Raw genomic sequence first — 16,937 nt, 5'->3', positions numbered from 1 at the left:
GGAAACCAACGTTATAAATAAATAGGGACCACATGGTCCACTGACGCAGCGCTGGGCCTATGTGTCACGTGACGGGCCGCCGGCCAATGAGGAGCGCAGGGCGTGGTCTGCTCTCTGCCTCCTCCTTCAATCTTTTTTTTTTCCTCTTTTTTTTCTTGCAGCAACAATGAAAGATCCCGTTACTTTAGATCGCCCTGTATCGCTTTACATTAAAACGGTGTTTATAGTAGTACCGCCAGGGGAACCGCTGAGTGTGCATCTGTGGTAGCGACTGCCGCTCAGAGAGAGGGGCCCCCGGGGCCGGCTGGTGGTGTGTGTTGATTATTACTGTATGTTAATGTGACATAGATCTGTCTGTCTAGCTCTGTCAGCATGCATCCTATGTGCTCCGATGATGGTGGCGGGGCTGCAGACATATTTGACTGTATTCAGAGAGGCAACACCGAGCAGTGCGTCGAGTTGATCCATGGCGATCGGTCCATCCTCAAGCAGAAAGGTAAGAAGAAGATCAAAATATGATCTAGTAGACATGAATGCATTATAGACATCTAACTGTATGCTACTGTCTGTAAGACAGCGGTTCTCAAACTTTTTCATGTCAAAGGACCCCCAAATTGATGTATTCATGGCTGCGCCCTCATCCAAAAACATAATGTGTGCCAGGGACCCCCAGAAGCAAAGATTTAGTGTTAAAAAAAGGTTGGCTTTTTCAAAAACAATATTCAAAGATTTGCACATTTTTCTCGATTTTTCGAAAATGGCAGATCTGCAAGCTCATTACTTTACTTGATTAGCCTAATTCCATTTCATGCTGCATGAATTAGAAGAATGCATAAATATCTATGATTCTGTAATCAGCCTGCAGTAAGTAATTTACTCAAGTACTTATTTGAGTAGCCTACAGTTTTGAGGTAGGCTACTTTACTTGAGTGAGTAGGTTTAATCAATGCTAATAACATAGACTATACTTCCAGACACTTCAGAGGGAAATGTTGTAGTCTACATTTTAAGCCTCTAGATCTTCTGACAGCTAGTTACCAGTTAGTTACTTTGCATATAGCCTATTACTAATACAAAACATACATTAACGTATAAATGATGTTGTTATAATTAGTCTGCCCAGCAGCACACAAAGTGATTAAAATCAGGCCCACCTTAAAGGAGTAGTTCACCCCCAAAATGACTTTTTTCCCCCTATTGATTATTACTCACACCATGGAGACTTGAGTTCAATAATATTTTTAGTTTTTTGTCGCAATGCTAAGACAATAATGTTATTACAATAACTTTACCCCCATTGATTCCGAATGGGGACCCAAATGCTTTTAGGTCCCCATCCGGAATCAATAGGAGTACATTTACTATAATAATTTTTTTGTCAAATCTTTTCGACAAATATTATTGAACTCAAGTCTCCATGGTGTGAGTAATCAATAGAAAAACAAGTCGTTTTGGGGGTGAACTACTCCTTTAACCATTTGGCTACATTATAATTCATCCATTAATGAATTACAATGCAATAATATGACTGTGAAATGGGTCATTCTGCATAATGTTTACTTTTATGTTTGGTATTGTGCATATCAGCATATGCCAATAGTTGCACATACAGTATTTAACTAATCGTCTCTGTCGGCTGGAAACCTCATTATGTCCAAAACGGTTCCTTTTCACGATTCAAATTCTAAAGTAGCAGATCTACACGTTCAAAACGCGCCACGTTTTCAACTTGGATCTGCTAATTTTTTATACCACGATTTTTGTAACCCATTTTTCACCCAGTGCCAATTGTCTAATCATGTAATCCTGCCTCTGCCAACCTGGGGAGACAACGGACTGACCTCATGCTTCCTTCTATGCATGAGGACGGAGTCCAAGCCGCTTCTTATCACCTGACAGGGGGGAGTTTCCCCAGCCGGACATAACACGCGGAAGGAACACGTTATTCCAACCAGTTCCTTTTCCTGCCATCAGGCGCTCGGTCTGGCCAGGGGGAGGCAGTATAGAGACCAGGATTACTGCATGTTTTTAGTGAGAACATGCAAACTCCACACAGAAAGGCCCTTTCGCCAACCCCGCCTAGGGTATGGGCACTGATGACGCAGAGCAGAGAACACGCCCCCAGCGTCCCCAGCTGGAATCAAACCCAGGACTTTATAGCTGTGAGGCGACAGTGCTTCCGACTGTGCCACCAGATCTGCTACTTTTGATGCTTTTGTGTGACGCTGTAGTATGATCAACTAGGGCGTTCATTTATGGAAAATCACAAAAGGTTAAAATATGGAGATAAAAAGTTTCTGCCTGACAGCAATGAAATGCAACATGTAAGCAGCAGAAACCTCTTGTCTCCAAGTTTCAAATTTGCACGTTTTTTGTAAATTAAGACTGTTGTTGCACAAGATTGTTGCACAAAATGCAACAGACTGTTGCATAAAACTGTTGCACAAAACACCTCACGGTGCGAGGCGTTGTGTGCTTGTAGATCATCTATTTTCACTTCCACTCTGGACATACAGTCATCACTGTACGGTCATCAGCTTCCACCTGATGACGACGAAATGGACATTAGCCTACATGACGCTCTTCTAAAGGGGGGAATTCATTTCAAAGTTGGCCTTTGGTGTGATTTTTGTCCTGGAGTTGAGGAGACACCTAACACTGCATCTGGTATCTAGCAGTGATCTGAGATGGTGTTAGTCTGCCATTTAAGTCACAAAGGGACACGGCTCTTGTGACAATGTGGGGGTGGTGGAGGGGGGGCACACGGTGCTACAGGAAGCCCCATGCATTTTATAAGATTCAACAGGATTGGGGAGCGCATTGGAACAGGTGTTGGATTGAACACAGTACAGCAATACACAGTAAAAAGTGGTTCCCAAACTTTTTAGCCCATGACCCAAAAGAGAGATTAGACATTTTACCTGGGACCCAAACTAGTGAAAACAAAGTAGCACATCTAGACATTCAGCTTCGCCGCGACCTTGAACGTCGGCTATTTTCACTACTTCTTAAACATCTGTTTTCTAATTCATGGAATTTCTTACATGTTTCTTTAATTTATTCATGAAATTACCTAGGAAAACAATTGCATTCTTTTTTTAATCATGAACAAATGTTTTTTGAAAATGTTTTGAAATAATAATTTAAAACAAAATGTATTGGAAACAAAAAAATAAGGGACCCAATAAAAATGTGTCCATGACCCAGTGTTTGGGAACCAGTGCTCTAAGTCTTAACGGGTCCATTTGGTTACATTTGTACACGCTCAGAGTTAAGTGAACTCAGAGTTAAAGGATTATACTGTGTGTGTGTGTGTGTGTGTGTGTGTGTGTGTGTGTGTGTGTGTGTGCGTGTGCGTGTGCGTGTGCGCGTGCGTGCGTGTGTGTGTGTGTGAGATTCAGGTTGGGGTGGTTTCACCCCGCTCCACTACGCAGCGCTCCATGGTAACCGCGTGCTGGTGGACCTCTTCCTGAGCAACGGAGCTGACCCCAACCTGACGTGTGACGCGGGACAGACCGCCTTCCACTTCGCCTGCAGGTCAGCCGAAAGTGACGACAAGCCCCTCCCACGACGTTCCTTAAAAGGATCCCTGGCTAATAAGCCGTACAGTAAAATATGTATTAAGGCAGTGGCAGTTCTCAAACGTTCAAATTTCAAGGTCTTCCCCTGAAACTCTTGGTTCCATTTGTGATGTTTAACTTGTTTAACTTGGTGTGTACTTGGTGTGTACCATAACCTGGTGTGTACTTGGTGTGTACCATAACTTGGTGTGTACTTGGTGTGTACCATAACTTGGTGTGTACTATAATATACCTGTTGACCGGTTCGAGCTATATTTTGGGTCCATGCCTTACCCCTTATTCCTAAACTTCTTTTCCTTTTTGAGTGGTGCGAACCGCTCCTATAAGTGGCTGTGCGTGTGTCCGTAGCCTTTTTCCTCAGCGTTTTGCCATAGTAAAATGTGTGTGCGTAGCATCATGTTTGTTTAGTGATGTCATATGTCGTATGCAGGGGTTAAAGTTCTCAGTCCTGGGGACTGATTTCAGTCTTGAGGATTTCATAAGGGCTATTTCTGAGATCAGTGCAGATCCGCAAAAATAAGGCGGAGGTGTAGCAATGGCCGCGGCGTGAATGACAAAGTTGTCAAAACGCTAGTCAAGTGATCTCCAAACTAAAAAGTAGTTATAATTTCAAGATGAGTATTTGAATGGGCCAGACTAGCAATAGAATACAACAGAACTTCAGAAGATACTTCTATAAAATGAAGCATGGATTGGCACACACACATTCAGTGAAGGCAGTTCAGAACTTAAGGGAAACAGCCCAAATATTGGTGTGCGCTGTGCATGCCATGTCTCAAAAATCACATATGGGGACATGGTCTGAAAAACGAATTCAGTCTTGGGATTTCTTTTGGCTTTAACCCCTGCGTATGTCTGTAGCCTTTTTCCTCAGTGTTCTGCCATAGCAAAATGTGTGTGTGTCCGTAGCTGTGCGTGTGTCCGTAGCCTTTTTCCTCAGCGTTTTGCCATAGTAAAATGTGTGTGCGTAGCATCATGTTTGTCTAGTGATGTCATATGTGGTGTGTCTGTAGCCTCTCTTCCTCAGCGTTTTGCCATAGCAAAACGTGTGTGTGTAGCATAGCCTGTACATCCTAGACTCAAATCCTAGTCTGAAGATGTTATGCAAGCACGACCACCGCTCACTTCACATTGGGTGTGATTTTTTACTATTTTGAAAGAAAATATATGCATACTTCAAATAGCCAATCTAAATCGACAAATTGTGAGCTTGCATTTAAAAACGTTTTTTTTTTTTTCAAAATAGTAAAAAAAAAAGGCCTGGACGAAAACTCCTTGTGTCATACCCGGGATTGGAACGTTTCGGTGCCAGAGCCTTTTCTCAGCTTGATAATTACGCAGGGGAAGGCTTTGACCCGAAACGTTTGTTCGCTGGTCGTTGGGGTGCGGAGGACAGTGTGTCCTCCTGTGCTCCTCGTCGTAATAACAACAGATGGCCGTCCTCCCCAGGCATGGGAACATCTACGTCATGCACCAGATGATGCAGCACGGCGCCGACCTGCGCATCATCGACCTGCAGGGGAAGACCTCGCTGCACCACGCTGTGACCGGAGGCAACATGTGAGTCACATCAACCAGCGGTTCTCAAACCTTTTCAGGCCGCGACCCCCAAATTAATCATATTTTAACTGGGGAGTCGTGGGGACCCCCCACCCACCCTGACGAGCACCAAGAGTTGAGGCATTACATTTTGTATAACACGGTGCTATTGTGAAAATAGCAGATCTACATGCTCACAACGCTCGGCTATTTTCACAATTTAGTTATATAGTTGACAATTTGACCAATGTTTAATTTGTCATTTTAGAGGTATTAAAAATTCCTTGAATTGGCACTTTAGAAATCTGTAGATACCCTCTATGCCAGTGGTTCCCAAACATTTTTGGCTCGGGGCACCCCTATAAATATCTTTTTCATCCGAGGCACCCCTACATTATTATATTCCTAATTTTCACTCCCAGCACCTTATATTTATAGCATATTTTAGCGATTATGTTGCGAGGAAAGCGAGATAATAGCCATTTTGGTTAGAACTTACTGAAAATAACTTTACTGTACTTCAAGTTTAAAATGATACTAAATATATTTTTAAATGTCCAAATAAATTTGAAATATTATCAAATTATCTCGCGGCACCCCAGGGTGCCCCGTCACCCACTTTGAAAACCCCTGCTCTATACACTTAAACTTTATGCTGGTTTGTTTACTGTTTAGAGTGAGAAAACAATGTTGCACATTAAGTTAATCATCTGGGGACCCCCCAAAATAATTTGGAGACCCCCCTGGGGGTCCCGACCACTGACATAAACCACGCAGCACAACTCAGGTGCTTTAATGCTATCTGGCATCTATGTTGCAATGCCAACCCTTTCATTGAAACCCAAAAGTCCTATCTGATTGTATTAACCAACGTTAAACTCACCAATAATGTAGCTCTACGGATGGGTTTCATGAAAAAAGGCCTCATCCTGTATGAATGAGGCATAATTATGTACCATGTAGTTTAATGCGAAATCTTAGACCTGGGGCCGATAAATACTGATATAGATATTATGAAAATTATGAAGAAAAAAAAATCCATATTTGATTATTGAATTTTTGTTGGATTATTGGATCCAATATCCCAATTTGCGTTGTGAGCTTGTCGTTTTAGTCGAGTGGAAACGTCACACAAGAACAGCAAAAGTAGTAGATCTACAAGCTCAAAGCGCATCGCTTTGCGCCGCGTTTCAAGCTTGCAGATCTGTTACTTTTGATGCTTTTGTGTGGCACTGTAGTATGAATAAGTATGGTGTTAATTCACGGGGGGAAATGTTAAAATACTCTGGCCGACATCAACGATAATGCCTAGCTGCTTGTTTTCTCCTCCTCCTCCTCAGTGTTGCCATGCACTACCTGTGGGAGACGGGCATGTTCCGCTTCTCTGACACGGACCTGTACCGGGTCACACCTCTCCACCTGGCTGCATCCACGGGCAACACCGAGGTGGTCCGCTACCTGCTCAGAGTCCAGGTGACCCACCCTACACACACACACACACACACACACACACACACACACACACACACACACACACACACACACACACACACATATTGACCCATTAAAGGAGTAGTTCACCCCCAAAATGACTTTTTTTCTATTGATTAGTCACGCCATGGAGACTAAAGTTCAATAATATGTTTTGTTTTTTGTCACATTCCTAACAAAAATTTGATTCGAGTAAATTTACCCCCATTGATTCCGGATGGGGACCCGTTTCAAAACGGGTCCCCATCCGGAACGAATGGGGGTACATTTATTGTTATCACATTTTTGTCTTAGGAATGCGACAAAAAACTAAAAATATTATTGAACTCTAGTCTCCATGGCGTGACTAATCAATAGAAAAAAAGTCATAATTGGGGGTGACTACTCCTTTAACACATCGAGTGCCCGGATGTATGACGTGTGTGTGTTGCTGGTGCCCATGGCAACGCGTCATTCTACCTACCGGCGAGAGTACTGGCGAGAAAAGTAATCCGAGTAAATGTAATCGGAGTATGTCCTGTTTATTTCGCGAAAATCTTTTCTTTCAGTCAGGACCGATTTTTATCATTTCTAAGCCACATTGTTTGTGTTATGGCAGGTAGAAGAGGCTGCCGTTTTGAAATGAAAGTGATTTAAAAGCTAGATTAGGAGAAAACCACGTTTTTGTGCAGCCGTTAGACAGGAAGTCAACGAGACACACAGCGCGTCCGGGTGACGTAATTGCGCGCTGCATGTTGGGAAATGGAGTTTGTTTCATCACCGCGGCAGCCAAGTGCAGTAGCTACAGTACAGTATAGTTTACTGTACAACGCGTCAAACGCGTCGTGGGCCTCCAGCGACATCAAAGAGATTGGCTTGTAGACACCACGTGGGCACCCGATGTGTTAAGACCTGAGGCCGATTCTACAAATGCTTTCTCAATGTCGGGTACGGGGGATCACCACCAGGGGTCCAAATGGACCCTTACGGTTCTGTCAATCTAAGAGAGTAGAAATGGAACCGTGGTGTACAAGGGTTGCTTCAATTTGTGCACTCTCTGAGTCTCTGAGTCTCTGCAGTCAGTCTCTGAGTTACTTAAACCCTTTCACAGTCTAGATTGGGGCTTCCAGAGATTTAAAATGTGGGTCCGTAGCGTAATACATACCGTTGCTGTCAGGCAGAAACTCTTATCTTCATATTCTAACCTTTTGTGGGGTTCTTTACGCAAATTAGCTCTTTTACTGTGAAAAAAAAAGTTAAACCAAGGCACTCTTTGACAGTTAAAAAGCCTTTATTATATGGCTAATGCTACTAACTGCTTCGAACGTTAACGCTCGTCCCAATTCTGACCGTATCGCGTTGCCAATATGAACACTCGTTCTTTTACCTTGTTTGATCACTGTAAGCTGATGAGGGGTCGCGCGTGTGTGTAGTGTGTACAGTAAAAATCAAACCTCGGTTCGAAGTGGAGCGGTGAATCTGTGTGTGTGTGTGTGTGTGTGTGTGTGTGTGTGTGTGTGTGTGTGTGTGTGTGTGTGTGTGTGTGTGTGTGTGTGTGTGTGTGTGTGTGTGTGTGTTTGTGCCTGCACAACAGCGCCCCTCCTTTAACTAGTGTGGCCACTCAAGGTATTGCCAGGCTACAGACATACCCAGCCAGCCAGCCAGCCAGCCAGCCAGCCACATAGCCAGCCAGCCACAGACATACCTGTCTATTGGGAGCGCTTTCACCGCTCCAAAAACAGCTCCCGTAACACTGCTCTCAAAAACATCAATGGATGGCCAATTCACTTCCTGGCTGTATTAGAAAATGCATTTCTACGCTCTGAACTACGGAAAGAGGGGAGGGCCATTTCACATTCATTCATTGCATAAGGCTTTCCCCCTGCCGTCAGTTTGGCTAGAGTACAGATATAAGTGTCCATTGAAAAAGATTTCGTTTGGAAATAATCCATAGATCATTTTCTATAACATCGCAAAGGTAAGCTACTTTTTGATGTCACCAGCACAAATAAATAAAGAATAAATATGGCAGTAGAACTGTTAACACCCTATTTGATGATAATACTAAAGCATCAAAAGTAGCAGATCTGCAAAAGTAACGCGCTGCGTTTCGAGCTGCGTTTTGGGCCTGTTGATCTGCCACTTTTGCTATTTTTGTATTTGAATCCTGGAGTAACTGTAAAGCCCGGATCATAGTCGGGTCCGCGGTGGAAGGCTTTACACCGCGGTGTAGTCTTTTCGAGTCTTTTTGAGTCATGAAACTACAACGTTACATCATTCCTCACGGTGGAGAGCTTTCCACCGTGAGTCCCAACACATCTCTCTGTTTTTACTATCAGACGGACAGGCTCTACACCCCGTTCACTGATTGGTCGACCTGTACCGGTCTAGACGGGGTAAAGGACTTCACCGTGGGCCGTGACTATGATGGCCTGCACTTATTTTCTGACTTGAGGTGGAAAGCTTTCCACCTCAAATTTGCGGTGGATAGGTCTCCACCGTAGACTCTTAAGTAACAATTTTGGACATATATCAAACTTGGGCCCTTGAAATTGAAAGGTTTTGAGAATTGCAACCCTGGAACCACCGCCTCCCTGAGGGTCCCCAGCCTGGACCCCACCTTGAATGAGAAGAACCACTGGTTCAGGGGGAATAAGAGGGACTCTGCTAAATGTGGAATGTGGGTCAGAGTGAAGCCACTACACCTGTCTTTTGTCCTGGTGTTTGTGTGAGCAGCTCTCTCTCTCTCTCTCTCTCTCTCTCTCTCTCTCTCTCTCTCTCTCTCTCTCTCTCTCTCTCTCTCTCTCTCTCTCTCTCTCTCAGGGGGCGTCAATTGGGTATGGCAGGGGTATGCAGCTGCCATACCCTGGGTCCAGGGGGGAGAATATAAGTTACTTTAAAATATAAATCCATGAATGTCTATTTGTCTATCTCTGCTGGTTATGTTGTTACATTACAGTAAAATAACTACATTTAACAAGGTATTATAATTATATTCTCCACACTTTTATTCTCCCCATCTTGACAGAATAGTATATTACCAGGTTCCGCAGGTCAGGTGCACAGGTGCAATTCATTATTGTTAATTGTGGCACGTTTACGCCAAGTTTAGCCACACTTGAACAACTGTTCCAGGCTGCCATATCCAGTCCAAGAAACCATATACATTTGGGGGGGAAAAATAGAATGTACTTCTTAAAATAAATGTATAATGCCTGTTGCTAAGGTATGGCAACATGACTAGACACCAGTCATGTTGCCATACCTTACCTTGTTGCCATACCTTACCTTTTTCTGAACTGCTCTCTCTCTCTGTCTCTTCCTTCCTCCCTCCTGTGTGTTTGCCAGAGGTGTGCAGTGGACGCGGTTGACCAGCAGGGGGCGACAGCGCTGCACGTGGCAGCGGAGCGGGGCTGTGTGGAGGTGTGCTGGACGCTACTGCAGAGGGCTGGCTACAGGCTGCTGCACGAGAGGAACCACAGCGGACTCACTCCACTAGACCTCAGCAGGCAGGGCAAGACCTTCCGGTCAGTCCAGCCATAGTGCCTTTTTTTATTGTTTTAAAAAATAATCACATAAAAGAACTAACTAGCAGTGAGTCCATAGAGTGTGTGTGTGTGTGTGTGTGTGTGTGTGTGTGTGTGTGTGTGTGTGTGTGTGTGTGTGTGTGTGTGTGTGTGTGTGTGTGTGTGTGTACTGTATAATATATTAGGGCATTAAAGGGCCACTTCACCTCTGTGACAACCCGATCTTATTTTATTGTTGTTTGGGACACGATCAACACAATCGCATGATGCATTTTGCATCACTAGTACATGCTGAAATACTAAAATATCTAAAAAAAAAAACAGATTGAACACAAAAAATAACTCAGGATTGTGTTGATCGTGTCCCAAACAACAATAAAATAAGATCGGGTTGTCCCAGAGGTGAAATGGCCCTTTAACCAAAAAGTCGACAAGTTGACTCAGTCAACTTGTCGTAGTAAATAAAATGTCTCCACTCTGTCACATTGACCGGCTGGACAGACAGTGCAGTGACTGCAGCCAGAAGTCGTAACAGTAGCCACTAACTTTATTCTCTTGGATCCAACATTAGATAGGAATTAGGATTTAGTGGATTGCAGAGGAATCCATAATATTAACATCAAAGCAAAAGCCTTATTAAGGGAGAGAGGATCGCTTTTGGCTATTCTATAAAGTCCATTTATAGAATAGCCCAAGACCCATCATTTTTGGGTCTTGTCCCCCCATATATATATATATATATAATCTTTAAATGATCGTTCATTCATCATTCGAGGCAAAGGTTTTAAACAGGTTATGACACGCAAAAAAAGACTGTGACGCTGTATTGACACTTTTAGCTGGGGACCCCCTGGAACTCCCCCAAGGACCCCTGAGGGTCCCCAGACCCTACTTTGAGAGTCTCTGCCCTTAGGCAGCTTCAGTTAAAACGCTTTGTATCTTATAGGATGCTTATGTTGATTAAAATGTTGACATATGCTTTGTTCTTCCAGACATCAGCAGCTGACCAAACTCCTGAGTCGCTACATCAATGAGCCAATACACCATAGACCCAAAGAGGATCATGGTAATGGTAATGGTTTTAGTTTTATGGAAGACCCTTTAAAATGAAATGAAATCATGACATCTGCTAGTAACGACGATAATGATATTGGGTCATCAGTTTTTACGCAGATAAATATTTTTTACTTTTGCATATAACAGGACATAATAATGATACGCTACTCAATGTTAATGTAAAAAAAGTATAGTCATCACACAGTCTTCTTAAAGACTTGTTATGATTCATACAATACAGGATTCATATACAGTGCAGGTCTTAATAATGGCTAATAATGGTCTCTGATAAGCAAAGTTGCTGGAATGGATATATTTAGCTAAAAGTAAGAGGTTGATATTATACTGTACATTTAGTCTAGGCTTACCGTATCATTAATTGAAATACCAAATAGAACATAATAAACAAATACAAAATCAACTTGACCATTTCCAAACATAATCTATAAAAAAAACATTGTAATAATCATATTGATTGTGCTGATGAGAATTATGATGAAACTACTAGTGATGATACAATGATGTGCAGTAATAGTGGTAATAGAGTGATTTATACGTGTGCTCATGCTGTATATTTGTATATCTCGTCTCTGTCGGGTGGAAACCAAAACTGTCCAAAACTGTTACTTTTCAGGTTTTAGCATCAAAAGTAGCAGATCCGCGAGCTCAAAACGCGTCGCGCTCCAAGCTCGCGGATCTGCTACTTTTGATGTGCCGCTGCAGTGCGATCAAGTAGGTCTTGATTTACGAAAAAACACGAGCACTTAGAACAGGGTTCCCCAATAGGCGGCCCGCGGGCCATTTGCGGCCCGCGGGGGGCTACTGTCTGGCCCCCACCAACCCCAGTAATAATGGTGGTATAAGAGCAGCAACAACACTAGTATATCGTCGTTGTCGGGTGGAAATCTCGTATCTCCAAATTTGTACGTTCTTTCGTAAATCATACAAGGCCGTCGCACAAAAGTAGTGAAATCGGGAGATCGGTTGTTTTCACTGTTTGTAGATCGGCTGTTTTCACTAGTTTAAATATTTTTTTAAATGATAAATGCAAAACGAATGGTTTTCGACATACACTGTCGCAGTCGCTGGAGTAGCAGGAACACCGCCGTCGCCCCCTGCAATGTTGTGGCCCTCGGCTTGGTGCCCTAGACATAACTCGGCCCTTGGGGAAAACTAATTGGGGAACCCTGACTTAGAACATGGAGACGATATATAGCCTATATAATATACTATATATTTTCTCTGTGTCTTCTGATTAGCCCTCTATTACTGGACGCTGCTGTTTCCATCGGTGGGAGGCGCTGCTATCCTGCTGATAGCGTCGTTGTTGGGGGGCTACGGTGGGCTAACATGTAGCCTGCTGTTCCCCTGGCTGGCCAGGAGCATCTTCACCCAGTATCACCGCATGACCACTTACCAAAGGTATGCCGTTGTTAACACTACTACAGCAGTGGTTCGCAAACCACAAGGTAATTATTATAATCACTAGCCCTTACCCGTTCAAAGATATGAGCTCCGAAATGATGTGCAGTGTGTGGGTTATCGGATGTGCACTGTGCACACAGTATATGAGGGATGGAAAGTAACTTTAACTGGTGCTTGCATGATAATATGTAGGAGCATCAATGTAAGAAATACCCGTTTCGTTTAATGGCTACAGAGATACTGTGTACCGATCTGCATGATTTTTGGACAAAATCTGTAACAGGGCCAGACAACCGACCCCCAGCCCGCCCGCCCGCCCACACACACACACACACACACACACACACACACACACACACACACACACACACACACAGCTGGTTAAACATGTTGCCTCATGCTAGATGCAGAATAGACATGCCTCAAGCTAGATGCAGAATAGATATAGATACACCATAAAAATGCTAATATACAGCATATGATTTGTGAAAGTGACAAACGGGCTTCACAGTTATGTCAGGTGTGTTCATATGCTAATGGTGATGCGATTTCAGATCAATTGCTCCAGCCACTGAGGAGAAACGCTGTGACAGACACTCAGACAGACAGACACTCACTCAGACAGACATTCGGAAAATTATATGTTTGATATGTTACAATGTAGAGGCAAGCTGCAGAGAATAGTAAATCTGGCATCAAAAATCATAGGGAAAAAAATAAAACAATGAAGTTGTATCTACAATGAAGTGCTTAGGAAAAAAGCTGTCAAGATAATAAATGATCCCTCTCACCCACTCCATAGGGAGTTTGATTTACTTCCCTCTGGTAGACGCTATAGAACAGCTTGGGCACACCATAGCCGTAATATTTTAAAAAATGCATTCATTCCAAATGCCATTAAGGCATTGAATGATGTCATGTCTCGTTGATCTGCCCGTTTCTTCACCTTATATGCCACTGTTGTCCTTCTTGTTGCCTTAAGATGTTTTGTGTGTAAGTGTTTGTTGCTGTTTAACTGTCTTTTTAATGTTGTCTAAATGTAAAAGACAAATTTCCACACGGTGGACAATAAATGAAACTAACTAACTAACATATTTATATTCATATAACTGAAATAACTAAATGTTCTTTTAAATCGCCTTTTAAAACACCCTTCTGTTTGCCACCATCTTTCACGTTATTTATTCTCATCACAAGACTGTGTAGCTTGCCCAGATCTGAAATTGCTTGACAAGTGTTCATTAAAAAGTGTCAAAATATGAATGATCCTTTATACACATTATGATGTGCTCATCCGTTGTTTTCATGGAGTGATGGCTGTTTTCTTTGTGTGTTTGTTCCAGGTTACCCAACCCCATCTACCTGGGAACGCTCATAGCTGGACTGTTCCACTCTCTCCTCTGCTTCTATGCAAAAATAATGCCCAATATCCTTAAAACAAAAGATACACGTGTGACCTTGTATGTTTATGTTAAAGAGACAGCCTATCTTGCGCGCTGCCTTGCACCTTATGCCTAAACCTTTTTGACATTTTTTTACTATTTTGAAATACAGTGAAAATAATGAAAATAGACGATCTACATTGACACGTTGTGAGCTTGTCGATCGGCTATTTGAACTAGTTTTAAATGTTTTCAAAAATAGTAAAATAATGCTTAAAAGGTTCAGGTATAAGGAAGGGGTAAGGCGGCAGGCAAGATAGGGCCAGACAGATACGGACAGAACTGTATTTGTTTAAGATGTTTAAGAGAAAGAACTTTATTTATAGAATAACTTGGAAATAATAGTCTCCTGCAAATAAAGATGTATTTTGCCATAGCTCAGTGAGCAGGCATCTCTTAAAACGTTTGCTTTTAACCCAGCACGCTTTGTTATGTGCCTATGCCAGTGGTTCTCAAACTGTGGGTCAGGAGGACCCCCAAGTGGGGCTCCCCAAACTATTTTGAGGGGTCCCCAGATGATTAACTTCATGTCTAACATTGTTTTCTCCCTCAACAATAAATATACCAACTTAAAGTTTAAGTGTATAGAGGGTATCTGTCTATCTGCACATTTCTAAAGTGACAATCTAAGGACTTTTTAATACCTCTAAAATGACAAATGAAACATTGGCCAAATTGTCAAAAATCAGAGGCAGAAAATTGGCCAAATTTTCACAATAGAACTGTGTTATACAAAATGCAATCTGGCTAGCCATCTTTTCACTTTTAACTGGAGCTCAGTTGTAACTCGAGCTCAGTTCGGCTGTTCTTGAGAGACTATACAAAATGTAATGCCTCAACTCTTAGTGCTCGTCAGGGTCGGGGTATTATTGTGTGGGTTGCGGCCTGATAAGGTTTGAGAACCACTGTTGCGTGTGTAAGTCACAGTCAGCGTTCGTCCTCCTTAACCGTGTGTTCCAACGCGTGTGGCCGACAGGCACCCTGGTCCAGGTGTCCATGGTGCACTTCTCCCTGGTCATGGGCCTGTTCTGTAAGATTCTGACCCAGGACCCGGGCACTCTGGCCAGGCAGGACGCCGACCCCCGCTTCTCCTGCGTCGCCGACCTGGTGGAGAACAACGAGAGCCCGCACAGGTTCTGCCCATACTGTGAGGTAGGAACGAACCCACAATTAGGGCTGTCAACGACTGTGACATTTTACACGACGATTAATTGTCACCCGAATATTTGCGATTAACGATTTAATTGTGTTTTTGTCGTTGACAATTACATTTTTGTTTGGCTTTCGTGCTTTGAAGTTGCACACGGCAGATATGCCACGTAACACAATATACAAAGAAATGACTGACATATTCGACAACTTTATACTTTAAAAAATAACATTGATAGTGGAAATAGCAGATCTACAAGCTCACTACAAGCTCACTACGACCCCACAAAATAATCCTGACCCACATATTATATAACGTGCTAATATTGTCTCTCCCTTCCCCCCCCCCCCCCCCCTCCCCCGCAGCTGTTCCAGCCGGACCACGTCAAGCACTGCAAGCTGTGCGACGTGTGCGTGCAGGACTACGACCACCACTGCCTCTTCCTCAACCTGTGCGTGGGCCGCGGCAACCACCGCCTCTTCCTGCTCTTCGTGCTCGCCATGGCCGCCGCGCACCTCCTCTTCATGGCCACCGCCGCCGACTACCTGCTGCACGTGTCCCAGACCGAGTGGGCGGACCGCGGCCTCGCCACCCCCTGGCTCTCGCTGCTGGGCTCCGAGTCGTGGGTGGTGGCCCTGGCCGCCATGAACGCGCTGACGCTCCTCTGGGAGGCGTGGCTGGTCGGCGACCAGTTCGACGGCGTCGCCCGCGGCACCACCACCTACTTCAGACACGTGGACGGCGCCGTTGACGGCGCCTCAGTGGGGCGGCAGAGGTCGCTGCCGCAGCGCTGCGCCACGGTCCTGTCCTTCCTGCTGGAGGGACGTAGGCAGATCAGGCTGGACAGGAACCCCATCGACATTTAAGGTCTAAAGCAGGGGGGTCTTCAACAGACTGGGGGGTCCGGGACCCCTAGTGGGTCCTCGGTGTTACTACTGGGGGTCTCGCCAAATTTTAATTGTGTGATTGTTTATTTGTTTGTTTTTTTAATAGTTTTTTACATTAACCACTTGAATCATCGTATCACCCCATTCAGAGGAGAACTTGAGGTGAAAACTTTCAAATAGCAGATCTACTTGCTTTTAAATCGGCTATTTCCGGCGAAGAGGTTTGCTGTAAAGCAGCCAAGTACAGAGTGAAAGGTCAAGTTTACTAAGTATTCACGTTTACTAAGTATTAACGGCTTATGTGGTTAGATGTCTGAGAATACACATTGACGTGAATCCAGCATACACTGATGACAGTGCTGTCAAGCAAGTCTATGAAGTCTATGAAAAAGTTTAATATGCAACGCAGTTTTATACATTATGTAGTGTGTGTGGGGGGGTCCCTGCTTCATCTCTTTCTCAGCTAAGGGGGTCCTTTGGCTGAAAAACATTGAAGACCCTTGGTCTAAAGGGTATTTTCACACGGGGAAGCCACTGTGACATCTACTGTAGTAATACAGTAGAGGCATGGGAGCGACATGCGGGTCTCGAACCTGTGAAATTGATGCATTCGTACTCATCGCACGCACGCACACGTCTGGCCCGAGACAAGAGCTGAATTGTGGTTGCTTTTTTTATTTGCGGTGCACCGGACAGCAATGATTTGACACAGCTGAAGTATAATTTTACATCGGTCTGTGGCTAAAACAGTGAACTATCTAGCGTGGCTAATCAACTAACTTTATACTAACTGAACTAATTTAAGTTATATGAGATATGTTTTTATGTTGCTTCTTTAGCTAATTAAGAATACGGAGGTA

At 43.7% G+C, this 16,937-nt stretch overlaps 1 protein-coding gene across 1 annotated transcript; it reads left to right on the top strand.

Annotated features, from left to right (window-relative positions):
• Positions 1 to 251: 251 nt before the first annotated feature.
• Positions 252 to 16,056, top strand: LOC308297379 (uncharacterized protein; the record flags this gene model as incomplete). Its single annotated transcript, XM_080740790.1, has 10 exons — positions 252 to 496; positions 3,402 to 3,537; positions 5,031 to 5,141; positions 6,461 to 6,593; positions 9,939 to 10,117; positions 11,110 to 11,183; positions 12,433 to 12,595; positions 13,942 to 14,048; positions 15,017 to 15,192; positions 15,556 to 16,056. The coding sequence occupies exons 1-10, from the start codon at positions 373 to 375 to the stop codon at positions 16,054 to 16,056; spliced, it is 1,704 nt and encodes a 567-aa protein (XP_080596916.1). The 5' UTR covers positions 252 to 372.
• Positions 16,057 to 16,937: the final 881 nt, after the last annotated feature.

The sequence above is a fragment of the Nannobrachium achirus genome, assembly GCF_963921795.1.
Source record: "Nannobrachium achirus genome assembly, chromosome: 13".
Classification (NCBI taxonomy): domain Eukaryota; kingdom Metazoa; phylum Chordata; class Actinopteri; order Myctophiformes; family Myctophidae; genus Nannobrachium; species Nannobrachium achirus.
The sequence above is the reverse complement of the archived record's forward strand: the minus strand, read 5'-3'. Positions and strand labels throughout refer to the sequence as shown.